General features: G+C 40.2%; 1 protein-coding gene across 3 annotated transcripts in view; it reads left to right on the top strand.

Moving 5' to 3' along the window:
- The window catches only part of LOC122551600 (myosin light chain kinase, smooth muscle-like), a 424085-nt gene that overhangs the window by 373864 nt on the left and 22334 nt on the right, over window positions 1-27887 (top strand). For all 3 annotated transcript variants that reach the window (XM_087989064.1, XM_043693744.2, XM_043693743.2), the window contains exons 27-28: window positions 5333-5550; window positions 7697-7820. In XM_087989064.1, the coding sequence (XP_087845190.1) occupies window positions 5333-5550; window positions 7697-7820 (342 nt within the window). The remainder of the gene's footprint in view (window positions 1-5332; window positions 5551-7696; window positions 7821-27887) is intronic.

Raw genomic sequence — 27887 nt, forward strand, 5'->3', positions numbered from 1 at the left:
GAAATGATCTCCAGCACCTAAAATACCTCAAACAAAGGAGCAGCTCTTACAGCCAGAAATTTTTCCCGTCCTCCATCTTGGATTACCCAGCATCCATGAGGCCATCCCAATTTTGGCACTAATTTGGCAGCCATGCTGTGAGCTGATGAAGTCACACAGTTTGAAAGTGGAATGATCTTCGGAGGATGGTATTTATGTATTCTGTCAGGATAGTGGAAGGTTGGCTCTGTGAAGTATCTGGGTTATTCAATATCAAATAGAGGAATGTTTGATGTAGCACCAGCATTGACTGCAAACAATTTGTTCCATTTCCTAATGCTATTATCTATAAGTCTACAATATCCACAATACAACAAAAAGTGCATGAAGCTTCACTTGTTGAGTTGCAGTTAAATTACCTTTCCTTATATGCATCATCTTATGGAATATACAATATCAATGTTGATTTGTAAATGTTAAACTAATTGACAAGTGATCCAACCAAACTCCTTCTTTCCTACTTTACCTTGTTTTGATCTGTATTGTTGGTATGAGTCAGCCAAATTCAATTTCAGTCTTCATTAACGTGGTTGGATCTCAATGACCCTCCAAACAATTAGGGATGAGCAATAAATATTGTCCGAGCCACCAATACCCATATCCTCTGAACAAATTTTTAAAAAAATGCTTTTGATCTGCAATGCTTTCATAATATCATTGAGACAAAAATGTTCATCCTTATTTTCTTCAGAAGCAGAAAACAGTTTATTTAGTAGAGAAGGTATAATTCTTAGATGTTTCATCCCTTTAAATGACATTGCCAGAACTCTACACTGAAATTCTTGTGAGTTATTTCCTGTTAGTAATCAAATTTTACATTACTGAACTGTTAAATTTCAATTAGACTATGAGAAACCTGCTCTTGCATCTGACCATGCTGAGTGCATCAATGTACCAACGCTTTACAAGTGCAATCACATTGTCTTAAGTGCATTGTCAGTTGATTTCCAATGTACATATAGAAGAACAAGTACATGTGGTTTGTCCATTTTTATAATCTCTTTCACCTCTTCGTGGAACTTCACTTCTTCCAATTGTGAGATCAGAGTAAACTTCTAGCGAAAAAATACCAGCATTGTTGGGCATAATGGCACATAGAGAGCAGACCAGGCAAGGACAGCAGATTTTCTTCAGTCGTGTGTTTCTTTAATTATCAACAATGGCTTCATGGTCATCCTTTCAAATTCTTTGAATTAACATTCCATCCCCTACTGTGGTGGGATTCAAACTCAGACCTCTAGAACATTGCCTGGGTCTCTGAATTACTAGTTCAGCAATGATACTACTATGCCACATCCTCCACTGTGAAATGTAGAAACATTAATGACAGAAGCATAACCAGCCAAAAAAGACTGGTTATCTCTTGGTCCAGAGCCCTGCTGGTGACAAATCGCACATGCATATCCAAATGCAGTAAGGTTGCTGTCCCTGACACCTTTTCAGGCGGTGAGTTCCTGATGATCACCATCCACTGGATGAAAACAATTAACCCTCAACTCCTCTCTAATCCTTCTAAAATTTACTTTAAATCTATGCTTCATGCTTATTGACATCTCTGAAAGGAAATCGGTCCTTCATATTGACTATTTATACAGCTGAATTCAATCTTCCCTCAATTTTCTCTGTTTCAAAGAAAACAACTCCAGCCCATGAAATATTTCCTCATGGCTAAAAGTCTCCATTCCTGGCAATGCCATTGTAAATCTTTTGTTGCACCCTGTCGAGTGAAATCACATCCTGTGATGCAGGGACTGGAACAGGGCACAGTACTGAAACAGCTGACTATAGTGTTTTATATGTTTATACAATTCCAACAGAGCTTCCCTTCTCTTATACTCTAGGCCCCAGCAAACAAACTAAAGTATACTGTCTGCCTTCTTGATACATTATCTATCTTTTGAGCTATCTTCAGGGGTATGCAGCACAAAGTCCAAAGTCCCTTTGTTCGTCAACACTCGTCAGCATCCTACTGTTTATTTTTTTCCACTGTTCCATGGGATGTAAGCTTTGCTGGAGAGACCAGATTTATTCTTAATCCTTGATTGGCCTTGAGACACTAGTGGTGTGCAATCTGCCATCATTTGGTATGACTACATTCCTGTGCTTTGTTTGCCCTTCACAAATCCCATTGGCTCACACTTCTCTGGAGAGAATGGCTTCTGCCACGTTTATGTCTATAAGACTTATCCAATGCTACATTTTTTGATCTTACCATCAATCTCAAAGTCTTTTTTCGTATCATCTGCAAACTGCTTCATCATGCACCTGTACATGAATGGCTCATAATGCAAACAATGTGTTCACATGACCCATGACCTCCAGGGTTGTAACAGAAGTATTGACATTTTTACATGAGCACGGATAAAAACTATCCAGATTCTGAAATTTGCAAACTGCAGAGCTGGAACACACAGTACTCACGCAGCCAGGCCTTAAACAATAAATTTCCTGTCGAAACCAGACAGGCCTGGTCAGGTGTTAACAGCCACATTGTTTCAGAATGAACCATTGTTTCTACCTCCAGTGAACCTGCTTTGTTAGAAGAATGCTACATAGACTTGTGGTACCCAACTCAGTAGGAGGCCAGAGCCAGAGAATGATAAGGACAGCATTTAACAGCTGAAGGTTGAAAAACTACGTTATTGAAAGTCACCACCACATTGGGTCTTCCTGCTGTTGCCCAATGCTAGTATTGGACACAAACCACAGAATCTTTGAGAAGGGCACAAAGAAAGGGATAAAAGGGTCAGTCTGGAGCCCCAGCTGTTTTGCTTTTTGCACTTTAATGGCAACCCCAGAGAGCACCTTCAACTGGCAACTGAGCTGCACAGTATCTCCAGCTTCTTCCATCTCGTGGTGAGGATCATTAGATTGACCAGTCCCAGAAGACCAACTCGTTGAGATGACCCAAAGACCAGAATCACATACTAGATGAGAGACCCAAGTCAATCACTGTAGATCCTGAAACATCAGCCAACCCTCAAAAGACCGAGGACTGGCCAGACCCAGCCTTATTGGACAAGTATTACCAATCTTTAAAGACAACCAGTTCAAAAAAAGCAGTAGGGACCTGTAAATAGAGTAGAGCAAATCCTCAGAAGCTAGTGTAGATTTGAGATTGTTTACTGAAGACTCCTGTAAAGAGATCAATAGAGTTTCATAGAGTTTAATTAAAATGTAATAGTAGAGTTTGATAAATATTCTTTTTCCTTGATAAAGTATTCAATAAAGTTGTGTTGGACCTTTACCTGACTCTTGTCCCCTTCGTCTATCTCATCATGTAGTGCACCTGGGTTAAAAAGGGTTACTTCATACTGGGCAAGTTTAGTCAGGGTATATTTACCCATCCTTTCAATTTACAATTATATCATTCCTGTTATCATAACATCCTGCACCCATAACCCTTTGCTTCTCCCCCCCAAGCAACATTTTGTTTCAATTTGCCACTTTGTCATATAATCGTAGTCAGAGTGGTTCAGCACGGAAACAGACCCTTTGGTCCAACTTGCCCATGCTGACCAGATATCCTAAATAAATCAAGTCCCATTTGTCAGCATTAGACTCATTTCCCTCTAAACCCTTCCTATTCATATACCCATCCAGATGTCTTTTAAATGCTATAATTGTACCAGCCTCCACCTGGCGGGCTTATTCCATACACGTTTCACCCTTTGTGTGACAAAGCTGTCCCTTAAGGTCCCTTTAAATCTTTCCCCTTTCACCTTAAACCTATGCCCTTTAGATTTGGATTCCCCCACTCCAGAGAAAAGACCTTTTCTATTTACTGTACCCATGCCCCTCATGATTTTATAAACTTCTATATGGTCACCCCTCAGCCTCTGATGCTCCAGGAAAACTAGCCCCAGTCAGTTCAGCCTCTGCCTATAGCTCAAACCCTCCAACACTGGCAACATCCTTGCAAGTCTTTTCTGAACCCTCTCAGGTTTCACAACATTCTTCCCATAACTTTGTCTTAGATCTAATGAGCTTTTCACTTGCTGACTTGTTGTAAATAGGGGGGTGCTGGCAAAACACAGCAGGCCAGGCAGCATCCGAGGAGCAGGAGAATCGACATTTCAGGCATAAGCTCTTCTTCAGGAAGGGCTTATGCCTGAAACGTCGATTCTCCTGCTCCTCGGATGCTGCCTGGCCTGCTGTGTTTTGCCAGCACCACACTTTTCAACTCTGGTCTCCAGCATCTGCAGTCCTCACTTTCTCCTTGTTGTAAATAGGGCCTTGTAAGTACTTTGCTAAAGTCAATTTAAACTATGTCAAACATACTACCTTCATTGACCTTCCCTGTAACCTCCTCAAAATATAATCAAGTTATTTGTATATGACCTTCCCTTAATCAATCCATGCTGTCTTTAATAAACAAATGCTCTTTAGATGATAATGTTCTGCTTTTCAAGGTTTTTTTTTAATTACATGCCCACCCAAGGTTAAATTGACTGACTAGCAATTACTTTGTTCTTGTGTCCTCCCTTTTTAAATAATAGCCCAGCATTAGCCATCCTCTAGTACCAGGTTTGTAGATTAAGATGATTGGAAAACAATAGTCAGAAACTCCATTATTAGTTCCCTTAGCTGCCTGAGATACATTTCATCTCAGCTTGATGATTTATTCACTTTCACATCACCTTTCTTGTGATCAACGTACACAGTTCCAAGTAATCCAATTATACATAACAAGTTATGGCTTGTAGCATTATACTTCTGATTATCATGCAGTTCAACAGTACATTAGGGTTAAGTTAGATTGAGAATGATTAGGAGCAGGGTTATCCACAATTGTTCCGGGGAGGTGCTGGTCGGTCTGAAGAGTTTCAGTAGCTGTTTCTGCAGTTTGCATGACTTTCTTTCAATGGCTTTGGAAGGCATTTTCCCTACCCAGACATATTCTTAACCCTTCTGACAGTGCGATGCCAGTAGGAAATTTTCAACCCACCTCCATTCAGTGAAGGCCTCTCAACAGTAGGAATGTCATATGGGGATATCCTTGTGTGTCTATGCATCATAATGGGAAGAAGAAGCAACAACTTGGATGGAATAAAGGAAAGTAAGATGTCAAAAAGGACGATAGAAAATCTTATCCCCCAACACAGGATATAGGAACAGCAGAAGTTACATGAGAAGCCTAACGGGGATGTATATAACAAGAGTCTGCTTGATCAGAAAGACAGGAGCTAAAAGTCTAAACCCACACGTTAAATACACATCTATTTATTAGTATGCTGTTAAATGTCTGTGCTTTATCTCATTGTTTTATCCAACATAACTTTGTGTCTCTCAGAGTTTCAGGTGGGGAGCTATTTGAGAGAATAATCGATGAGGACTTTGAGTTGACCGAGAGAGAATGCATCAAATACATGCTCCAAATTAATGAAGGTGTGCAGTTCATCCACAAACAGGGGATTGTACATCTGGACTTAAAGCCAGAAAACATCATGTGTGTCAACAAAACAGGAGCAAGGATAAAACTCATTGATTTTGGACTTGCAAGAAGATTAGGTAATGAGTTTACGAGAATACCACTTTGTCATATTCTATTATTGTCATGTGATTTTGTTTCGTATGAATTAGTCACCCCGCTGGATCCATATGGCTGAAACAGTTTTTTTTAAATCCTTGTTAGTCAAAGTGATTTATGATAGCTCTTTTATACAATAGGCTTCCAGGGACTGCCAATTCAGTTTTCAGGTAACTGGAAAGAATGTGCCATGATGCAAAAGTCTTAGGCTTCCCCTTCTCATCTGTCCAGGGTCTTCCCCTGTTCCCACTGCCCATCCTTCTCCTAGTCCCTCACAATTAACATAGACAGACATTCTACGTGCGTGAATAAGTTATTCACAAACTTTTCCTTGACTTTTAATAGTAAAACAAACAAAACACTTGCATTTATATAAATTAAAATGACAAATCCATGGCTCCTGGGGAAATTTGAACCATTAAATGAAAGTAAAAAAGGAAGGAAAATATCGAACCAATGGCTGGTATTGAGCTGCATTGTTTTTGATGGTCCACAAGGACCTGCACTTCTGCCATCACAAGAATTCTGTCAAACAAGGTTAGATTGACATATCTTTAAAAACTATTGATTATTGCTACTTGTTGCTTTGTAGAAATGGATAGAGCATGCACAGTACACATCATGCCCATTTGTATTTAAAAATTGTAACTTGGCTTCTCTGACCAGGTGATACCCCAACTTGTGTCTGTAAGCAGCCTCCTGCTTATTCCTATCTAAAGCAGCATCTGCTCAAGTGAGCGCTCACCAGAAGGAGACTGGGTCACTTTCCAGCTAATACGCAGAATGGCAGATGATGTTGATCTTCATTATCACTGCCATGACGTTCAGGCTTGCTCCATACCAGCACTTCAGGGTAACTGGGGAAGGGAACAGCAGAATTGTGCATGTTTGCAACTGACAGTTAGAAGGGACTTGCAGCTACAGGCAATGGGTAGGAATGGCTCTTTTAATGACAGCTTTTAATGTTTCTCAAGTGAGTTCTCAAGGCCTCATTAGCATATTCAAAGAATGACTGATTAAACTGAGCTTCAGTCTACAGTGTAACTCCTACTGATGTCAGGTATGGTTGCAGCACAAATAATGGCAGCCTTCCATCTTATCTCCCAAGCAAATGCACTTAATCCCAACACACTATTAGAAACAAGAGGAAGAGAGGTACCTTTGGTGTCCCAGTCTATATTTATCTCTGAACCAATGTCTCTAGTGGGATTTAAGTTAAATTTATAAAATCTTGAAATGACAGTTGGTCCCAGAAATAGTAACTTTGAAACAAGCATTGTTCAAAAAACCCAACCAATCAGTTATGTCCTTTAGGGAAGAAAATATGCAAGGCTTTCTCAGTCTGGTGTGCATGCAACGCCAGATCCACGGCAATGCTGTTGACTCTTAACTGCCTTTAAAGAGCAATTAAGTATGGTCAGCAGATGCTTGCATTTGCAGTGATGCCCGCATCTCATGAGCAAATAAAATATCTCCGCAACCAGTGAACAGTTCATTGTTAAATAGCTGTTTCCAGGATTTTGCTGTACTACATTTCCTACTTTACAACACTGGCTCAAAAGTACTTCACTGCACCAAGTGATTAGTGAAGTTCTGAGGTCATAAGTGGTATGATATAAATGCGAGTCTCTTTATTTTGGGGTGGAATTTCTGTGTGCTTAATTAAAACCCACCTGAGAAAAATGTCAAATGGTACTTGGGGATTCAAGGGAGAGCTAAGGTGCTCCCCATATTAATATTCATGTGCATTAATCAAGTAGGAAGGCAGCAGTTGTAAATTGCTGCCAATGTAATTTCATTGATATTTGTTAGGCTTTCTAATACATTTCCTTTTGAACTCACTTATGAATTAATTGAGTGCTTCACCTTCCCATTTGTGCTCCAAACTGAGATCTCATTTCTCTCATTGTCCTTTGAGTACTTTGCCCCTTCCTTTGATCTCAGCCCTTCCTCACGAAATGGAACAACTCTTTGGCAAATGCCCAATCTAGATAGCTAGCTGTAATCTTCTGTTAAGGCTGGAAATTAACTAGCTTGCTTTTGCAATGAGGTACTAATTTGCTGAGCTCAATTGTTTCAGAAGTAGGGTTGGAGCATAACTTGGGTTTTTTATGCTGTTTCTTCCAGAAAGTGCAACATCATTAAAGGTTCTATTTGGTACACCTGAATTTGTGGCTCCTGAAGTTATCAACTATGAACCAATTGGGTATGCAACAGATATGTGGAGCATAGGAGTCATCTGCTATATCTTGTAAGTAAAGTCAATTGCAACTGTGACGTGAACTTAATTATATCATGAATATGTGAAAACTCGCATAGATATAACACTTATATTTTTGCCAAAGTAAATATCCATTTTTCAATGGATCATCTCACATATATTTAATTAAATGTTTATCACTAATTGCAGAAACATTTCTTTATATTTTTTAACCAAAGGAAATAGTGCCTGACCAATAATCCAACAGATCCCATATCTTTGCAGAAACCACATGTAATCTTTATTACATCAAAATAAGTGGAATGAAAACCTGATGTGTTTTACAAGAGGCAGATGATAAAAGTGGAAATTTTTCTGGTGTCTTTGAATTTAGAGTAGATTAGTAGGTTTATTTAAATTACTAATTAATGCATTGATGAAAATAGGAGTAGATACCTTAATACTAACAACCTAATTCGGGATCTATCTTTGATTTCTGATTGTATATTAATAGGCATATCTTTCTGGGAACTTGCTGAATCTTATAAACACAGGGAGAGGCTGGATAGGCTGGCACTTTTTCACTGGAGCATTTTAGTTTGAGGGGTGACCTTACAAAGGTTTCTAAAATCATGAGGGGCATAGATGAGATGAATAGGCAAAGTCTTTTACCTAGAGTTAGAAAGTTCAAAACTGGAGTGCATATTTTAAGGTGAGAGGAGAAAGATTTAAAAGGGACCTGAGGGGCAATGTTTTCACACAGAACATTGTTCATATGTGGAATGAACTGCCTGAGAAAGTGGCCTATTCAAGTACAGTTAAAACATTTAAAGGACATTTGGACAGGTACATGGATAGAAAAACTGTAGAGGGATATGGGCCAAGCAGGCAAATGGGACTAGTTCAGTTTAGGAAACTTCGTCAGTGTGGATGAGTTGGAGCGAAGACTCTGTTTCTGTGCTCCGTGAACCTCTACGATTCTGTATTTTCTGTTAACTGGGCTGTATGAGCTCTATCTTGTTTTGCATTGTAATAATACATTCTATTACCATTTTAGTTGCAATTTTGTTTTCTTTCTTTGATCTCAGACTTTAGATGGCACTGGCTGTAAAACATTTATGCCCCTGAGGGCGCGAAGACTCACCCATATAGTTTTGGACTGGAGTCACAATTGACCAAGTTCACGTCCTTCACAACCAGTAGGATTTTGCAAATAAGCAGCTCTCATTGTCACTTTATTTGCAGGGAGGAGCAGCCATAACTATCATGTCTTATTGAATTCAATTTTGCAATTTGCCAAGTTGGTATTTGAGCATATTTTTCTTCGTTTGTGAATAGAATACTGTAAATCTAATCAGAGAATGTGACTGCAAAAGATTTAAGTGTATTCTTCTCAGTTAATCCAAAAATGTGCAACTTTATTGGAAAGAAGTCTTATTTTGAAGTCCTTTAAAGTTATCAGGGCTTTATTGTTGAATAGCTTTCAGTACCAAACAACATCTTCAGGAAATATTTTTAAGGAAATTAAACAACTATGAACTTTTCTTGAACATATTCATGTATCGTTTATACTGTTATAACTGTGAATATTTTGTGTCATGTTTTCTTTTATTGTAAGTAAAGTTAGTTCTGTGGCTTGTGCAATCTGATCAAAGTTAAATACCTGCAATTGCATAGGACATGTTTAATGCAAAACTTTGTTTCGAGCAAAAGAAAATTCACTGAAGAGGCAAAATTGTTTGATATTGCATCATACAAAATTACAATTATACCTTTCTGAGAAGATGGAGCTAATATAGAACATAGAAAAGTACAGCACGGAACAGGTCCTTTGGCCCACTATGTTGTGCTGAGATTTAATCCTAATGTAAAATATAGTAACTTAACCTACGCACCCCTCAACTCACTGCTATCCAAGTGCATATCTAGCAGTCGCTTAAATGTCCCCAATGACTCTGCTTCCACCACCACCGCTGGCAACGCATTCCATGAATTTACAACTCTCTGCGTAAAGAACCTACCTCTGACGGCTCCTTTATACCTACCTCCTAATATCTTCAAACTATGACTTCTCGTACCAGTCAATTCTGCCCTAGGGAAAAGTCTCTGGCTATTCACTCTATCTATTCCCCTCATTATTTTGTACACCTCGATCAGGTCTCCTCTCTTCCTCCTTCTCTCCATTAGCTAATTATTGCGTCAGTTTGAGAAGAAAACTGTCAAATACACCTGTATTTGTCTCACTTTTGGATAAAGTGCTTGCTGTAATAATGGTGTAAATAAGTTGCATTTTATAAATTTAATTAGAGCTTAGGATGCATTTTTTCTGTTGTTGAAGTTCACATTCCAGCTGTCAATGCATTACTTCTAGTTAACTACATGTATCCATAAGACCTTAATGGCCTAGAATTTATAAGAGTAGGACATTATCTGGCATGCTCTATTTGTCAGATTATTTTCCTTATCTTCAGCTCAAAACCATTTTGGACTGTATATTGTTGGAGATGTTACTAAAAATGGCATGGTGAGATCAACAGTGTCCCTGGGGTCTTGATGAATGGTAAAGTCAAAAATTCTTCTCCCTGACCAATGAGATATAAGGATAGAGAAATAAAGACATGGTAGAGAAACGAATTCAGTGAATCTGGGTAATATTGGAAGCAGAAAGGGAAACTAAGAAGAAGAAAATAAATAATTAATTAATAGAGTCAGAAAATTCAAAGTTTGTGAGAAGATTTGTAGCTCGGGTGCTTGTTGTGGTTCTGTTCGCCGAGCTGGGAATTTGTGTTGCAGACGTTTTGTCCCCTATCTAGGTGACATCCTCAGTGCTTGGGAGCCTCCTGTGAAGCGCTTCGGTGATCTTTCCTCCGGCATTTATAGTGGTTTGAATCTGCCGCTTCCGGTTGTCAGTTCCAGCTGTCCGTTGCAGTGGTCGGTATATTGGGTCCAGGTCGATGTGCTTATTGATTAAATTTGTGGATGAGTGCCATGCCTCTAGGAATTCCCTGGCTGTTTTCTGTTTAGCTTGTCCTATAATAACACACACGCAGATGACGAGCAACATGAATTCGACTGGGACAACACTACTATTATAGGACAAGCCAAACAGAGAACAGCCAGGGAATTCCTAGGGGCATGGCACTCATCCACAGATTCAATCAATAAGCACATCGACCTGGACCCAATATAACGGCCACTGCAACGGACAGCTGGAACTGACAACCGGAAGCGGTAGATTCAAACCACTATAAATGCCGGAGGAAAGATCACAGAAGCGCTTCACAGGAGGCTCCCAAGCACTGAGGATGTCACCTAGACAGGGGACAAAACATCTGCAACACAAATTCCCAGCTCGGCGAACAGAACCACAACACAGAGTCAGAAAATAAAGTAAAATTTTGTTTTAAATTTAAAGTTGTCATTGCTTATTTTTTAATATCTTTAGGAATGACGTGCTACTGTCAGGAATATGTCTCTATAATTTCAGTTGTTCATTTTTTGAGGCAGAGAGGTTAAACAGCACAGAAGGTATATAAATCTTATCATGAAGAGATCTTGAGTTTACAGTTACCAGAACTAATTTTTTTTTTATGTTTAATTAATTTTAGTAGATCAAATGTCGTAATTTTTTTTTGAAGTCCTTTTGGGCATTAATCGTCAGCTCCCATATATGGGATGCTAAAGGCAAATTGGTGTAAATCATCCACCAACTTGTGGTGACTTAAAACTCATGGGCCTTTTTTTTCTCAGCACAAGTTCCTAGCTATTTACAAACTAATGACAGTGATTACGTAAAATTCACTATCACTTTCCCAGCTAATTTAAAATCAACGTGTTTGGCCATTTTAAGATTAATTCTGATGTGGAATCCATCACAAACAAAACTAATGTTGTTACCCTGTCTTGAATTGTTCATGTTAGCTGGGTGAATTAGTTTTAGAAATTATGGGACAAGAAATTGGAATTTTTTGCATTTGTTAATTTATGGTCCTTTAGTCCTCCAAAACAGTGTTCTCAATGTGCACACACATTTTGGGACAAACTGCGTGAGATGCCATATCGGTCAGGGCATTAATGCATGCACATTGTACAACTTCTATAGTTACACACAGCAAGCAGATTATGACATTGATTAGTATGCAATGCTGATTTGAGATCAGCAGTGTCATATGAAGCTCAACCCTGAAGCTAGATCCTTACTCTTAGCCTCACACAACTGAGCATTGCTCAGCAACCTAAAGATCCACATCAGCAATATTTAAAGAACTTGACATCTACTTTCACATTAGTTACTAGTTGATTCTCTTAGTTGATGGTATAAATCTGAAGTGCTTGGTGCTTTCTGTACTAGTTTAAAGGTGTAAAAATCTACACGGAATTCTGTGCCATGAATTGAAAGAGGTATTCCTTACTGATATGTCAAAACTTGGAGAATGAGCAAGTTGATTGACAAGGGAGGATGAAGTGGTAGAAATGGGTTTTCAGGAGAAAGTAATTTCTGTGCACAGTTTCCAAGGAGAAAATTTCCTACCTGAAACTCACGAAGAAACAATGAGTAACTGCTCTGCTTTTCATTAAAAGATGGCACCTCTTGCAGACATAGCTGCAACCTCGGGATCACTGAGCAGTTTATTTCTTTGCAGCCTCTGCCATAGCACTATTGATGACCCCTTCCATCACTTTGATGAGAGTAAACTGATGGGACAGTAATTGACTTGGTTGAGTTTGTTTGCTTATGTCCAGGCCATACCTGTGTAATTTTTATATTGTCAGGTAGCTGCCATGTTGTAGCTGTATTGGAGCAGATTGGCTAGGACTACAGCGAGTTCTGGATCCCAAGACCTCGAGCAGAATGTTATCAGATCCCATGGTCTTTTCAGTATCCTGTGCCTTCAGCTGTTTTTTGATATCACACAAGATGAATCGAATTGAGTTCTGTGAAACCACACTGAATGCCTTCTAGCTTGTCAGTCATGACCCTTTACTTCCTGACATTTTGTCTCCAACTTGCCAACTTCCCTTGGATCCCATGGGCATTTAGTTTACCATAAATTTGCCATACAAAACCTTGTCAGGACTTTTGTTAAAATTCCCATAAAGTATGTACAAGTTTCTATGCTCATTGACTCTCCTCTATACTTTGTCAAAAAAATTATTTCAGGTTCGTCAGATAGAACTTTGCCTTCTATTCCTTTCTAAATTATATTGTGCCTCAGAATACTTTCATAAATTTGGCAACCATTGAGGTTATATTGAGTGGTCTGAAATTACTAAGTCTATGCCATCTTCTGTTTTTACACAACAGTATGACTGTTGTGGTCTTCCCACTCCAAATCCATAGACAGAGAGAATTGGAAAACAATAATCTAAGCCTTCATTATTTCTCCTCTTCTTTCCCTTAGCAACCCAGGATACATTTCATCCAGACCTGATTATTTATTCATTTTAATGATGCTAGACATCTTAATATTTTGCTTTCACTATTAATATCCCAACCAATGGTTCACTCCTTAACTGCAAAGATAGCTTCATCCTCTTTTTTAATGAAAATGGATGGATAGTATTCATCAAGAATCACACAATACCTTTGGATTCTTATTGTCCCAACCCTTTCTTATCGATCTTTATATTTTAAGCCTTTACTGAATTGCTTCCCAGTATCTTTTCATGGCCTCTTTGTTTTACTAATTTCCTTATTAATTTCATCCTGCAACTTCTATACTACTCTAATCTTCCTGCAATTTTGAATTCTAGGCATCTCACATGAGCTTTTTTTTTTGCCTTACTTTATATGGTATGTTACATCTCAGAGTGCTAGGAGTTGTTGGGTAGTTGCTAGATTTGTAAATCCCACTCTTTTTGATAGCCTCGTACTTGTTCAGGAAACAACAGTCTTAATTTGCAGGGTAACCACATTCAGAAAAATACTAATTTTTTTTACTAAAAGTATACTTTGTTCACAATTTTTTTAAAAATCAGAAAACATTTCAAGTTGAATATTACAGAAATTGCAATAAATTTTAACCTGTCTCCACACACCATGTCCTTTGCAATGTGATTGTGATAGTCTTAATATTTTCAAAATACTTTTAATGTCAGGTATACAGCTGATTAGCAAAACATTTCAAGTTGGAAATTGCATAACGTGCCTGAGGTGCCTTCATGCATTTTTAATACTTATAATTTCCCATGTACATTCTTTGAAAGGTACACTTCCTGAGGGGTTCTACAGTTTCAGCCCCTGAGTGTGTTAGGCTAAAAGGCCTTAGATAGTGACTTTTGTTCCCAACTGCTAAGGTCTCAGCATTACAGATGCTCCTCAGTTACTCTAGTTACCGCTCAAGCTTCAATGTCCAGAGCTGAAGCTGCCTTACTTCAAATGCCAGCTCCCAATTTCATTGCATTCATTTTCTGGTGTATATGCGCATTAATTTTCCTCTGAAGACTGCTCATCAAAGTGCTCATATGAGTCTTTTGCACCAGGATTTGTGTTTGACTTCACTATCCAGGAAGCTGACACCTAAATTATTCTTTCACCCCTCTGGTGCCTAGTCTCTCAGCAATTCATGTCTCCGAGTTATCACCCTCTGATTTACATGCAGTGGAGTATCTGAGTTGAGTGACAATGACCTAGATTTTTGCAGTCACAGTTAGACATGATAGTAAAGAATGTATTTGGTGCACTTGCCTTTATTGGTCAGTGCTTTAAATACAGGGGTAGGAGGTTATGATGCAGCTGCATAGGACATTGGTTAAACCACTTTTGGAATACTGAGTTCAATTCTGGTCTCCTCACTATAGGAAAGATGTTGTGAAACATGAAAGGGTTCAAAAAAGATTTTACAAGGATGTTGCTGCGACTGGAGGTTTTGAGTTATAGAGGCTGAATAGGCTGGGGCTATTTCCCTCGACCATCGGAGGCTGAAGGGTGACCTTATGGAGGGCATGGATAGGATGATTAGTTAAGATCTTTTCCCCATAGTTGGGGGAGTCCAAAACTAGAGGGCAAAGGTTGAGGGTGAGAGGGGAAAGAAATAAGAGGAACCTAAGGGACAACTTTTTAACACAGAGGATGGTGCATGTGTGAAATGAGCTGCTAGAGGAAATGGTGGAGGATGGTACAACTATAACATTTAAAAGGCATCCGAATGGGTATATGAACAGGAAGGGTTTAGATGCATAATGGCTAAATGCTGGCAAATGGGACTAGATCAACTTAGAATATTAGATCAGCATGAATGAGTTGGACTCAAGGGTTTGTTCCATGCTGCGCATCTCTATGACTCTATGTAAAGACCCTACAGCTTATCCATAGTGGCATCAGAACATTGGATCCAGAAGGATCCCTGTCACCCCTCATTTCTGGTGTATCTTACTTTTTTGTTAAAGGAACGGAGGCAGGCAGTGATTTTCAATTAGGAAAGCTCAAACCCAGCTGGCTCAATTGAATGCAATACCTTCACAGCTTTTGAATTGATTATCCATCCACCTTTGATCTGTTTGTTGAACTGAAAAGAGAATAAATTCTTACTCCATTTATATTGAGCAAAATAATTTAGTAAGAAGCAGTTAGTTCATACAACTAGATGTTATTAACTTTATTCATGCCACGAAGCATATTGTGTGGAAAAGTAAATAAAAGTAAGGTGTGAGATTTCTTAATATTTTCATTTTGTTTATTTTTGTGTTTGGCTTTTTAAATTTGAACTCACAACATTTGTGTTTTCTGTATCCCTGAAGGGGTTTAATGATTAACTTGTAAGCATTTTTATACCATTATGCTTTTCTTCCAAAAAAGGTTTGAGAAAAGTAGTTTTAAAGGTGAATGAGAATTGATTTCCTTTAGGAGAATTTGCGTGAACAAACAGGGTAGAGCTTTAAATTTTCAAGAATTGAGACTTTTTGCAGGGCTTAGGAAAATACCCATAGCTTAGAATAAGAAGTTTTTTTTGGTTTCAGTTAACTTCTGTTCTACAGAAGTCATGGCTGGAACCAAATGTGTAAACAGTATCGCCGAGAAAGAGAAAAGATAGTTTAGAATTGTTAAGAATAGATTACCTTCATGTAAGTTGAAGTTCCAGACCAAAAGTGTTTGGTTTAAAACATGAAGGAGATATTTAAAGCTAAGAAAATTTTAATTCCATTTCTGACAAATCAAGGAAGAGACTATCAGTTTCTCATGACCAATAATTGAAGCCACAGCTAAGTCAAAACTTATGTAAGATAAACGAGGGATTTCTATCTACTGTTTGAGTACTGTAATGGGATGCTATTAAGATTGGTGTGATTATGTTTGTTGCAATGTTTGTGTTTTATGTGCAAGTTGTTTGATTCATGCTATTTTCTCATATTTTTCTTATGCACAATAAGCTTATATTTTGTTGTTTAAAGCAAATCTCCAACATTGCATGCTTTTGTTTCAGTAAGAGACCACCTTGTTAAAATCTGAAATCTGACTTATCCAGTAATAGCATCAGTTGGGCTCATAATAGCTCAGTAGAAGCCACTATTTGACAGCAATTAGATTTGAAATATCAATGATTTTGTTAAACTATTTCAGTCATAAATTGAACATTGTGTCCAATATTATTTTTGGAAGAATCAGGTAGAAGAAAACCAGCCTTTTATTTATCATCAGGTATATGAATATGAATATTATTATGTAATAATATGAATGATATGAAAATGATTGGATATTGATGATATAATAAAATTAATGTTAGTGCAAGATAAAGCATGTTAAAATATGGGAAATGAATGTTATACTGTGTGCCTCAAATATTAAGCAAAAAGTAGTTTACATATAAAACATTTTTTTTGGCTTTGACAGATGAGTTTAAAAATCTTGGCACACTTTAACCAAAAGGAAATGATGTTTATGAATGCATCTGATATATTTTTAATCCCCAAAAAAACAGTGTTTATGATTTTGTGTCTGAAAAAGAGCCAAACTTAATTAAGTGGGTGTAAGAGCTCAGATAAAGGGAAATCATGTAAATACAACTAAAGATGATAATAAACTTAAGATTATTCTAAAACAAGCTGGAACCATAAAGAATTCAGAGTGTTTTAGTAAGGAGCCATTGGCTTGCACCCAGTGCCATCTGCTCCTTTGACTGTCTGAAGATAAATCAGTTTATTTTTGCATTCCGGATGGAAAATTGTTTCCATAGTAAGTAGATCCACTCTTACCAGTTATTAACTTTAAAAGGATATAAAAAGGAGCATAGTACCCATTCCAAATTTATACACTCCATGCTGAAGCAGATTTAACGAACCTGATAAAGTAAATGAAGGTTAACTCTACTTGTTATATGGAAAATCAATTTTAATGCCATAAATATTTTGCAGCTTTTCTCCTGTTTTAATACTAGGCTACATTGGTTTCTCATTTTTAAAACACTATATTTCAAGTGTTTTTGAGTCAACTGAATTATTGAATTAGATGGGAAAGTCTGTTGCATGGTAGCCTTTTCATTCAGTGGTTGTACACATGAACATCCCCTCGAGAGAGACTTCCTGTGGAATCTAAATTTGGATCCACCCTTATAAATTTGAGAAAGAATTATATTAAATTTTCATGTGTACATAGTATGTAACTGAAAACAAACTATTGCAATCATTTTCGGAGCAAGTTTACAAGGCCTGTGCCCGAAACGTCGAATCTCCTGTTCCCTGGATGCTGCCTGACCTGCTGTGCTGTTCCAGCAATAAAGTTTCAACTTTGATCTCCAGCATCTGCAGACCTCACTTTCTCCTACAATATATATATATGCAAGGCAACTCTGCAACAATGCAGCACAAAATGACTACTGTGAAGCAAAAGTAAAATTAGTGGATACATTTTCCCAACTTTGAACATTATGAGCAATGGTGTGTCAATTGGGAGCATATAGCGTGCTTGAAAAATCAGATGCCAAAGAAGAAAGAAGTCCAATTTTGTAACTATGTTTTGAACAGTAAGATGTTAATCTTGCTAGAGAGCAGCGAGAGGTTTATTGCATGCATTTGCATTTCATTACTGCCTAATTACACCTCATTAACATGCGCTTTCCTAACCTCCTATGTGCCAGACAGAAACGAGGCAATTACGACCTGCGTTGCTTTCCATACTTGTGTATAAGTAAGTACACTACAAATCAAAAATCATTGCAACTACATCCAGAGTGAGCAGAGTTAAAAATCACACACACCAGGATATAGTTCAACAGGTTTATTTGGAAGCACTAGCTTTTGAGGCACTGCCTCTTCGTCAGGTGGGCCTTCACCATCTGATAAAGAACCAGCGTTTCGAAAGCTAGTGCTTCCAAATAAACCTGTTAGAGTATAACCTGGTGTTGTTTGATTTTTAACTTTGTCCACCCCAGTTCAGCATCGGCTCCTCCAAATCAGAATGAGAAGAGCCAGTGTTTTATTTTGCCTGAGCATTCTGCTTATGAGTGATGTGGGAACCCTCAAGGGGCAACTGTGTTAATCAGGCACTTTCACAGTACAGGTTGAAGATATCTGTGATCAAAGCAACTTGCAAATGGAGTGCATGAAATACTGTGTGGAATACAAATCCTGGGCACAAACAATCTTTACCATGTTATTGGTCATAATAAATGGATCTTATCATAGCTGTTAACCAGAAGAAATCATGGATACCCTTAAAAGTGTCTTCTGCAGTCCATAATGTGCAAAGATAATCCAAGATCTTATAGGCTGCAAAAGGGCACGGAGCTGATTTCCTCTCACCTTGAACTCATCAATATGTACTGAGATGCAGTGCTGCCTTCCTTGGGTGGGTGAAAATGAGAGGCAAGGTTTCAATAAACCTATCACACTTACACTCTTCTCCTATATTTGCGTGACATCGTTTTTGCTTTATACATCAGAATAAGTTGCACTATGTCAAAGATTCATGTTGCATAATTCCTTGGCTGTCCTTGTCAGGGTATTCCATGTCCCACTGTATTATGGACAACATTGATAAACCATCATTTGTCAGTGATGTGAATACTGACTGCTCAAATTACGAAGAATGCATCCTATTTCTGATAACTCCCCACACAGGTTCATTGGAAGCATAACTAATAGATACAGTGACAGCAGAAGTTGTTGTCAGTTTGGGTGCAGTGTAACAAAGATGCTGAAATATTGAGGAGGAACAAATGACCCTCAGCAACCTCCAGCAGCTGCTAAACAGCCTTTGCATAAAGAAGTCACCGATGAAGGACAGTGAGGAGGAGGACCTACTGGAGACCCAGAGTCTACTATTTTGATGCCATTTCCTCCAGATGGGTAAGGTGCATTGATACCACAGACTGCAGATGTCCCAGGATGCCATCACAGAACTGTACCACTTGCTGGACTGGGACCTGCAACCTGTCCCATTTAACAAGACATTTAAATTTATATGCAAAGGGCTGCTTCCATGAATCCACTGGGGATTGCTTCCAAGGACCCAGTGTAGACCTGTATGCAATCGCATAACCCACAAGTGTACCAAGGAAGTTACTGATGCAGTTTGTGCCAGTCATAGCTGTGCTTCATCTTTTTTCCCTATGGTGAGGTCAGTGCTGCAGCACTGACTTGTCGGATTTATCAATGTAGCCAGCTTCCACCATGTGCAGGACACTGTATAGTACACACATGCACACGCGCACACACATGCACACGCACACACCTTGAGTGAGCCATATTATAATTGCAGCAGATGTCTTTAATAGAGAAAAGTTCTATTGCATCAGTGTGCAAGTACAAATCATCTGTAATCATCAGTTTTAGGAGTCTATGCCAAGTAACGTGGGAGCTTTCCTGATGCCTATATCCTTGAGAACTCCCATGTTCCTTCTTTTCAAGAGCCGGCTACCTTCCAAGGGTGGTTACTAGATGACATGGGACTACCTTTCAATCATGGTTGGTAACTCCATTGTAGAAGCTCTTGACTCAAGTTACGTGTACATAAAATGCAGATCATTCTTCCATGAGAGCTGTTGAGGAGTGGATGATATCTCAAAATCTAAGGACAGTAGTCATTTGTCAACTCCAGGGTCACAGTCATCAGTCAGGGGCTACCATCACAGTAAGTCAAGGTCATCATCCAATCTCAGTCCAGGAATTTGCTGCAGTAAGTTGATCATTTGGACCAAACAGCTAAGGGGGTCCATGCCTGTACAATCCGGACAGTGGGCAACAGCTAGTGCTGCAGAGCCAATGCAGTCAATGTGGGGATTCAGAAGACATGAGTCTGACTGGTGCACAGAAGTCAACCAAGGGTCTGGTCACACATTAGTCAGGGTTGTCTTTGCAAGTCAGTCAAGGGAGTACAGCCATGGTCATTCCAGGGTTTTAGATTACTGCAAGTCAAGGTGAATGTTTAGGATCTTGTGTTATGATGGGGACTCTGGGGAAGTCAGTTGTGGAGTGTGGAGATCAAAGGCTGTACAGTGGAATACACAGGTCGTGAATCGGGGAAGCTCAGCATATAAGGGTGGGAGATGGTAGATTCTAGATTAGAGTGTTGCTGGAAAAGCACAGCAGTTCAGGCAGCATCCGAGGAGCAGGAAAATCGACGTTTCAGGCAAGAGCCCTTCATCAGGAATATTTCTCTATTCCTGATGAAGGACTTTTGTCTAAAACGTCGATTTTCCTGCTCCTCAGATGCTGCCTGAACTACTGTGCTTTTCCAGCATCCCTCTAATCTAGAATCTGGTTTCCAGCATCTGCAGTCATTGTTTTTACCTGGGAGTTGGTAGAGCATGGGAGGATAATGGTACTGTAGAAAAGACGGGATCATCAACAATCATCACTACTCTGACACCAATGGGGGTCAGCTGATAACCATGTTTGAATGACTAAGCTGTTTGTCTGGGGCTCAAGGAGTAAAGTGGAGTGATGAGCAATTAAATAAAGTAGTTGGGTAGGAACATGGATAAGACCAATCCAATGGAAGAGTAAGGCAGAAAGGAACATTTTTCTAGGGTGGAGAGGGTTACCTAGGTAGAATGAACCTGAGAAACACTCCACGAAGCATGTATCTGTGTTGCCCTCCAGCCTCATCCAAAGCATAAATGTGCAGTCAGGATAAGAAATACAGAAAGTGTTTAGTTCTGCTTCCCTTTGAGAGCACAGGCTCTAAATGTGAGTAAAGTGAGACCTTTCAAGGGGAATGACATTAACACTTACTGGCACTTAACACGTATCCATAACCTGTACTGTGTATCACATAATCCTATATGTGGACTTCATGCATCGACCAACTTTGTCAACTGAAACACCTGGCCACAAGTAATCTTGTTCGTATTATTTAACACTGCAAATTGATCCTAGTAATGTCCCTAAAACACGAGTAATGTCAGGCAAGTTGTAAAGATTTATCTTATTTGCAATTACCTTCCAAACCTTCCTAGCTTGTACCAGATACAAGTACTGTCCACTTCATACCTAGGCGTACAAAAATCCAACTTTTTAAAAAATGTATCATCTTGAGATGTGGTGTCGTTGGTTAGGCCAGCGTTTATTGTCCAGAGGGCAGTTAACAGTCATCCACATTGCTGTGAGTTTGGAGTCTCGTGTAGATCAGACCAGGTAAGGATGACAGATTTCCTTCCCTAAGTATCATTATTCGATATGCAATTCTGCCTTTGGGTAATGTAGGAGTTGGAGTGAAGGGAAAAGTTCCTAAAATTTCTGCATGTACAATGTATCTGTGCCAAATCGTTTAAAGAAACTTAGGTCTGAGTCAGATCATCAGTGCGCAAGGTCCTTGTAGGGGAACCCATTAACCTTCCTTGTTGAAGAACTCTATATCACAATGTTTTGAGGACACAAGTTACTTATGTGTGCTGCAACTGCTAAATAATCCCATTGCCAAGGAGCTGCTCTCTGTTTCTGATAATGCCCACGTAGGCTCTTTGGAACCATCCCTAGTGGATCCAAATACAGAAGCAGTTGTAGCCGCTGCTGTAGGAGTGTCCTCAAGTATAAATGAGAAGCAGATGCATATGGAAGCCCAAGATCGGCATCGACCCCCAGTGGATGAGGAGCAGCCTCCTATTGCAGAGGTTCCTGCCAAAGCTGGCCTCGTGATGCAACTAAGATGCAGGAGATTTACAATCACTCATTTTTGAAGGATTGAGAGAAGGTCCGCAACACTACACTGCCTGGAAATGGTGTCTATTCATTATTAGACGTGCCCAGTGTGAAGTCAACAAGGGCCATAAGATCTCTCCTCCACATCAGATTCCATTTCTAGGATTTTGTTGTAATACGGTACAGATAGAGGATACTGCTTAATCCTTGGATTGTCATCTCCTGACAACTGGAGGACACACTACCAAGTGAAAGTATGAATTTTACACAAAGAATGACTGCCTCTCTACTCTCTACTCTTGTAGCTGCACCTAAAATGGCGTTCACTCACAGCTGATGATAAAAAGTGAACATAAATTTACAAATGTGACAATGTATTAACAATCAGGTTTAACTCATACAATCTATGTGCCATCATACTGTTTTCTTTTTCCTTTCCCTCCCACAAGCTTTAGGTTCAGTCCTGGGGTCCACAACTTGCCCTAAACTGTTGGCCTTGGGTTTTTGGGTGAGCAATCCCTGAGTGTTCGTAACTAGAGGACTCAGACATGCTGAGTGTGCTGGCCAGATTCACCCTTCCAGAGGATTGAGGGTCACAGTCAGTGTAGAGCTGGAGGACCTGGTACCTCTGGAACAGGTCCCAGCTGGAAGTCTACTGGCACCATCCTGTCTGCCTGTGAGGAGGGGGCACTCAGAATGATGCCAAGATGCCTAGTCCCTCTGTCACCTGTTCGTGCTGAGTACCAATGGCTAATGCAGCTGTCTGCAGGTCTGTACACATATCCGGTAAGTATTGAGTGTGCTGGACCTGGGTCTGCATGGCAACTGCCAACCTGCCAATGGAGGCAGCCAAGTGTACATATGTGGGAGACAGCACAGTACAGTTGTGTTGGTAGACTCCTCTGACCTGAATCAGTTTATCGAGTACAGTACCTCTGATAATCCTGCATGCTGCATCTGTATTGGTTGTGAATTTGAATAAAGTTATTAATGGTCAAAACCATGGGAGTTCCCACTGTCTGGAGCTAATCAGTTGCCTGATCTGAATGCCAATGACCTGAGATGTTTCTCCCTTGGCAGCTGTAGAGACATGGCAGTACTGTGCTCACCAGAACATGTTCTCACCTCTAATCTAGTTAATGTAACTATTGATGTGGCAGGATCTGGGCTGTTGGAGGGTGCTGGAGACAGGAGGGTGCTTTCCCTGAGACTTGTGACTCCTTGCTCAGAGGTGGAGGTGGAGATGGTGTCCTGAGGGACTGCTCTCTACAGGACTGAGACTGTGTGGATTCTGCTGGAGATTGCAGGAGACAAGAGCAGGAATGAGTTGTAAATTAGGGGTAGACATTTGAGAATGTCACATACATGTTCACGGTGGCAGTGATCGGAAAACTGTATCGCACATGATAATAACTCTGTCTTGGAGGTCTCGATGTCACCACATTGAATGGCCTTGGTCCTCTCCTGCTAGAGTAAGGATCTCTTTTTTTTGTGCGGGTTTGGAGCTGGATGGTGGACACCTGTGTTGTCTGTCTGTGTCCTGTTGTCAGGCTATTTTCTGCTGGAATGAGACACGGAAAAACATTCTTTGTGCACTGCACAGCTGTTAATGTTGGTGCAAGAGTTGAAAGGTAGTGAAGTGTCTCCACTAAGTAACGAAGCACTGCAGAAGGCATGCAGCATTAATAGTCAAGAGGATTGGGTTAGGGGTGAGAGTGACTGAAGGTAGCTGTTGTTTGAAATTATAACAATGGCAGACCATGAGCTTTGATTGGAGGGGGGGTGCAATGGCAGAGTTAGAATGATTATGAAGTAACAGAAAGAGGAGGGTCACACTTACACTTGTGGAGCACAGAGAGTCATTAACCTCCTTTATGTTGGGTGTTCCTCCAGACCATGGACACTGCACTGACTCATGACAGCTATGGACCAGGCAGCTGCTGATCTCTCGTCTGGCAGTCCTAAGATGAAAGGATGGCCCCAGTCTCCACCACCCTGATTTCCAGGTCCTTGTTGTCAAAGCGGGTACCAATTTCCCTTTGGGCAGACGTGCTCTTTAGAACATGGTGTGGACAGCAGCAGTTCCTGGCTGGCAGTGTTTGACCTGATGCACTGCTTGGATTTTAACATGACATCAGCAGCATGATTCCCTGAAGGTCCTGATGGTGGCATGCACTTTTTTCCAGGCATGTTCATACTCCAGCTGCCTCTTTCTAGCATGGAGACAGGGTGGTACCACTAGACAGCCAGCCAGAAGAGAAAACCCCTCCCGCATCCTCTCCCCCTTCTCCCAGAGTCTCCTCTCAGGACACCCCTCCACCCCACCTGCAAACCAAAGTTCAAGTTCAAGCCTAGGTGAAAATTCATCTGGCCAGGACACACACAGCATGTCTGGGGACTTTACCCCTCCTTCTCAGCCCCATCCCCCCAGTGATGCCTGCCCCAAAACCCCAAGGCCAGCAGGGACCACTAATCAAACAACAGGGGAACACTATTGCTGTGGCGTACAGGGATTTCCAGAAGGGGTTTGATACAGTGGCACACAGCAGACCTGTGAAGTAAGTTGTTGGTCATGATTTCAAAGAGACCATAGCAGCAAGAATACAAAATTGGTTGAGTGATAGGAAATGGAGCAATGTTCAATTGATACTCTTCTCACTAGAGAAAGCATTATATTGGAGTTTTCCAGGGATCGGTGTTGAACCCTTACTTTTCCTGATCTACGTTAATGATCCAGCTTTCATGTGCAGGAGATATGACACAAAACTTGGAAAAATTGTGACCTGTGAGGCGAATTGTGCGCAACTCCAAAAGGACACGGACAAGTCGGTGGAGCAGATGGATAGTTAGCAGATGAGGTTCAATGCAGTGAAGTGTGAGGGAGAGCATTTTTATCAAAAGAACATTGAAAGACAATTAAAAGTAGGATGTGCAGGAGCAGAGAGCAGAGTATATGTACACAGATCATTGAAAGTGGCAGGACAAGTACATAAGAACATAAAAACCAGGAGCAGGAGTAGGCCATCTGGCCCTTTGAGCCTGCTCCGCCATTCAATAATTTCATGGCTGATCTTTTCATGGCCTCAGCTCCACTTACCCACCCTCTCACCGTAACCCTTATTTCCTTTACTGTTCAAAAACAATCTATCTTAGCTTTAAAAACATTTACTGAAGGAGCGTCAATTACTTCACTGGGCAAGGAATTCCAGAGATTCACAATCCTCTGGGTGGATAAGTTCCTTCTCAAATCAGTCTTAAATCTGATTCCCCTAATTTTGAGGCTATGCCCTCTTGTCCTGGTTTAATCTCCCAGTGGAAACATCCTCTGTATTTCTATCTTATCTATTCACTTCATAATTTTATATGTTTCCATAAGATCCCCCCTCATTCTTTTAAATTCCAATGAATATAATTCCAGTCTACTCAGTCTCTCCTCATAAGCCAACCCTCTCAACTCTAGAATCAGAGAGAGCAGTAAGTAAAGCAGACAGTATCCTTGGCTTTATGAATAAGGGCACGGAATTCAAGAGCTAGGTGGTGATTTTGAAATTGTATAAAACACTTGTTAGACCTTAGCTGGGGTGTTGTACTCAGCTGTGACGCCACGTTCAAGAAAATTCATGAATGCATTGGCGAGAGTGCAGAAGCGATTTATAAAATGGTTCCAGGATGAGAAATATCAGTTGCAAGAATAGATTGAAGAAGTCAACACTATTCTCTTTGGAGAGTATAAAGGCTGAGGGAATCTGATAAAGATTTTCAAATCATTAGCGTAGCTGGATAACGTAGGTATGGAGAAACTGTTCCTATTCATAAAAGGAAAAAGCAATGAGAGGGCATGGATTTCAAGTGACATGCAAACCAAGCAAGGGTGATGTGAGAAAATAGCTAGGGTGTGGAATGCAATGCCTGGAAATGTGTTGGAGGCAGGTTCAGTAGAGGCATTCAAGAGGGAATTGGATAATTATTTAGATAGAAATGTTGTGCAGGGAGATGAGGAAAAGGCAGGACTTTGACACGAGGCATGATAGGCCAAACAACTTCTTCTCTTCCACATTAATCGTTTGATGCTTCTTCATACTTCAACCAAGCCCCAGGTATATTGCATTGTCGGCTATATATAGTTATTCAGTGACTCCACCCCCTCATTGAAGTTGGAATGGTGGTGATTGTCAGTAAGCCCCTTCTTCAAACAGTACCCCTTATCCTTCCGTACTGTCTCATCTCACAGCCTTGTATGTTGAACTTGCCCGATTCTCAATTATTGTCCCCCTCTGCATTCCAGTACGATGCCTTCAATCCACGGCGCCAACGTAATAAAAACAAAATACTGTTGATACTGGAAATACGAAGCTCAGTAAATGCTGCCTAACATGCTGAGTTTCTCCAGCACTAACTTGCCCAGTTTCCCCACCACTGCACTGGCCCATGATAACACCCCTTGACTTTCAATAAACAAGCCCCTGGATTGACGTGGCCCACTCCCCGATTGACTTGGAAGAAAACACTAATTGATGAGTTATCAGACCCCTGGCTGATCTTTGTTCAGCTCCTGAACTGATTTAGCACTAATCCCTGGATTGCTTGTACTGCACCTGCAGGATTGGTCATGGCTCAATCCCAGGACAGTAATGATACGACTGTCTGATTCTGAGCCCAAACTGATTGACTGTGTCCATGTCCCTGGAGTGAGATTGAGTGGTAACCTTGACATAATGCACTAGATATCTCTATGCTAACGACAACCACCACCACCTCCCCCCCCCCCCCCCCCCCCCCCCCCCGTGAATTGACTGAGTTCTACTTCCCATTGACTTTGAGACATGTCTATTTGTTTGAAGAACATATAGTACATTTGCCATATAATCTGTTAATGCATGCTGACAATTGTGATATAGACATAACTTGATACTGTACGTCAATGTCTATCTCAGGCTGCCTGGAGTTGTGTTTGCATTAGCAGGCAAGGCAGAATTACTGTGAGACTATACGTTCTGAATGCGATGGTGAGGCAAGGCAGAGATACTGTGCTCATCCATGTAGGCACAAAGAAAGTGAACACAAAAAGAGCAAGTTGAGAGCTGAAATGCCTCAATACGTGAGATAGGTGCTTTCCTTACACCCAAAGTGGCGTGACAGCAACATTGCAATATAAGGTGTCATTACATTCCAAAGTGCAGTATTGAAGTGGATAACTGTATAAGTGAGTCGATGTTTTGCCATAATTGATGTAGTGAGGCTAGTGAGTGGCTGATGCTAACCTCTGTGAAAGAAGGATTCTGGTGGCTTCTGCCTGAAATATTCAGCACTGCTGGCCAAGGTGGTGGCCTGGAGGAATAGGGGGCATACTCTAGCTGCCGAATACCTGCTTATAATTTCATGTTGGGAATTGTCTCTATCTAATTTCTGTCTACCACATGGACGAATAGTAAATTACATATAAATGTGGTAAGAATAGGTAATAATGAGATGTTAGTGCATGGAAATAGGCCTCTCACTGGTGAGATTCTCATCTTACCATTCAAACTTTGTGTGTGAAAAATTCTTGACATTAAGAATCTCATTTTCTGAATCTCACCACGTTATCCCAATTGAGTCATCACTGCGCACATCATCAGGGGCTGTAAAACGCCAATCCATGGAAACATTCAGCAAGGAATTAAGTGCCATGATGAAAGAACCATGGGCTCTTTCTGGATGTTTGAGTTATAAAATCATTCTAATTTGACTTGTTTCTCCAGCTTGTGATAACAACTTTTTTAAATCACAGGATTACAGGGCTGCCAACATTCACTATCCATCCTAGATTGTGGTTAGGGTGATGGTGGTGACCTGCCTTCATGAATTGCTGCAGTCTTTGGAGTAAAGGGACACTCACAGCCTTGATAAGGCAATGTGACATTGTTAGAAAAGTTTTCAGTCACAAGTATTTTATCAATTTTGTTTTAAGTTGAATCCAGGAAGACAGCATAGAATCCTGAATTGTAATAAATTGAGTTGTCATCAAGCTATTTCCTAAAATCTATCCCTTTTTGAACCACT

Source organism: Chiloscyllium plagiosum, unplaced genomic scaffold (genome assembly GCF_037043375.1).
Source record: "Chiloscyllium plagiosum isolate Xiang-an unplaced genomic scaffold, Cpla_swu_hap1 HiC_scaffold_7, whole genome shotgun sequence".
NCBI classification, from domain to species: domain Eukaryota; kingdom Metazoa; phylum Chordata; class Chondrichthyes; order Orectolobiformes; family Hemiscylliidae; genus Chiloscyllium; species Chiloscyllium plagiosum.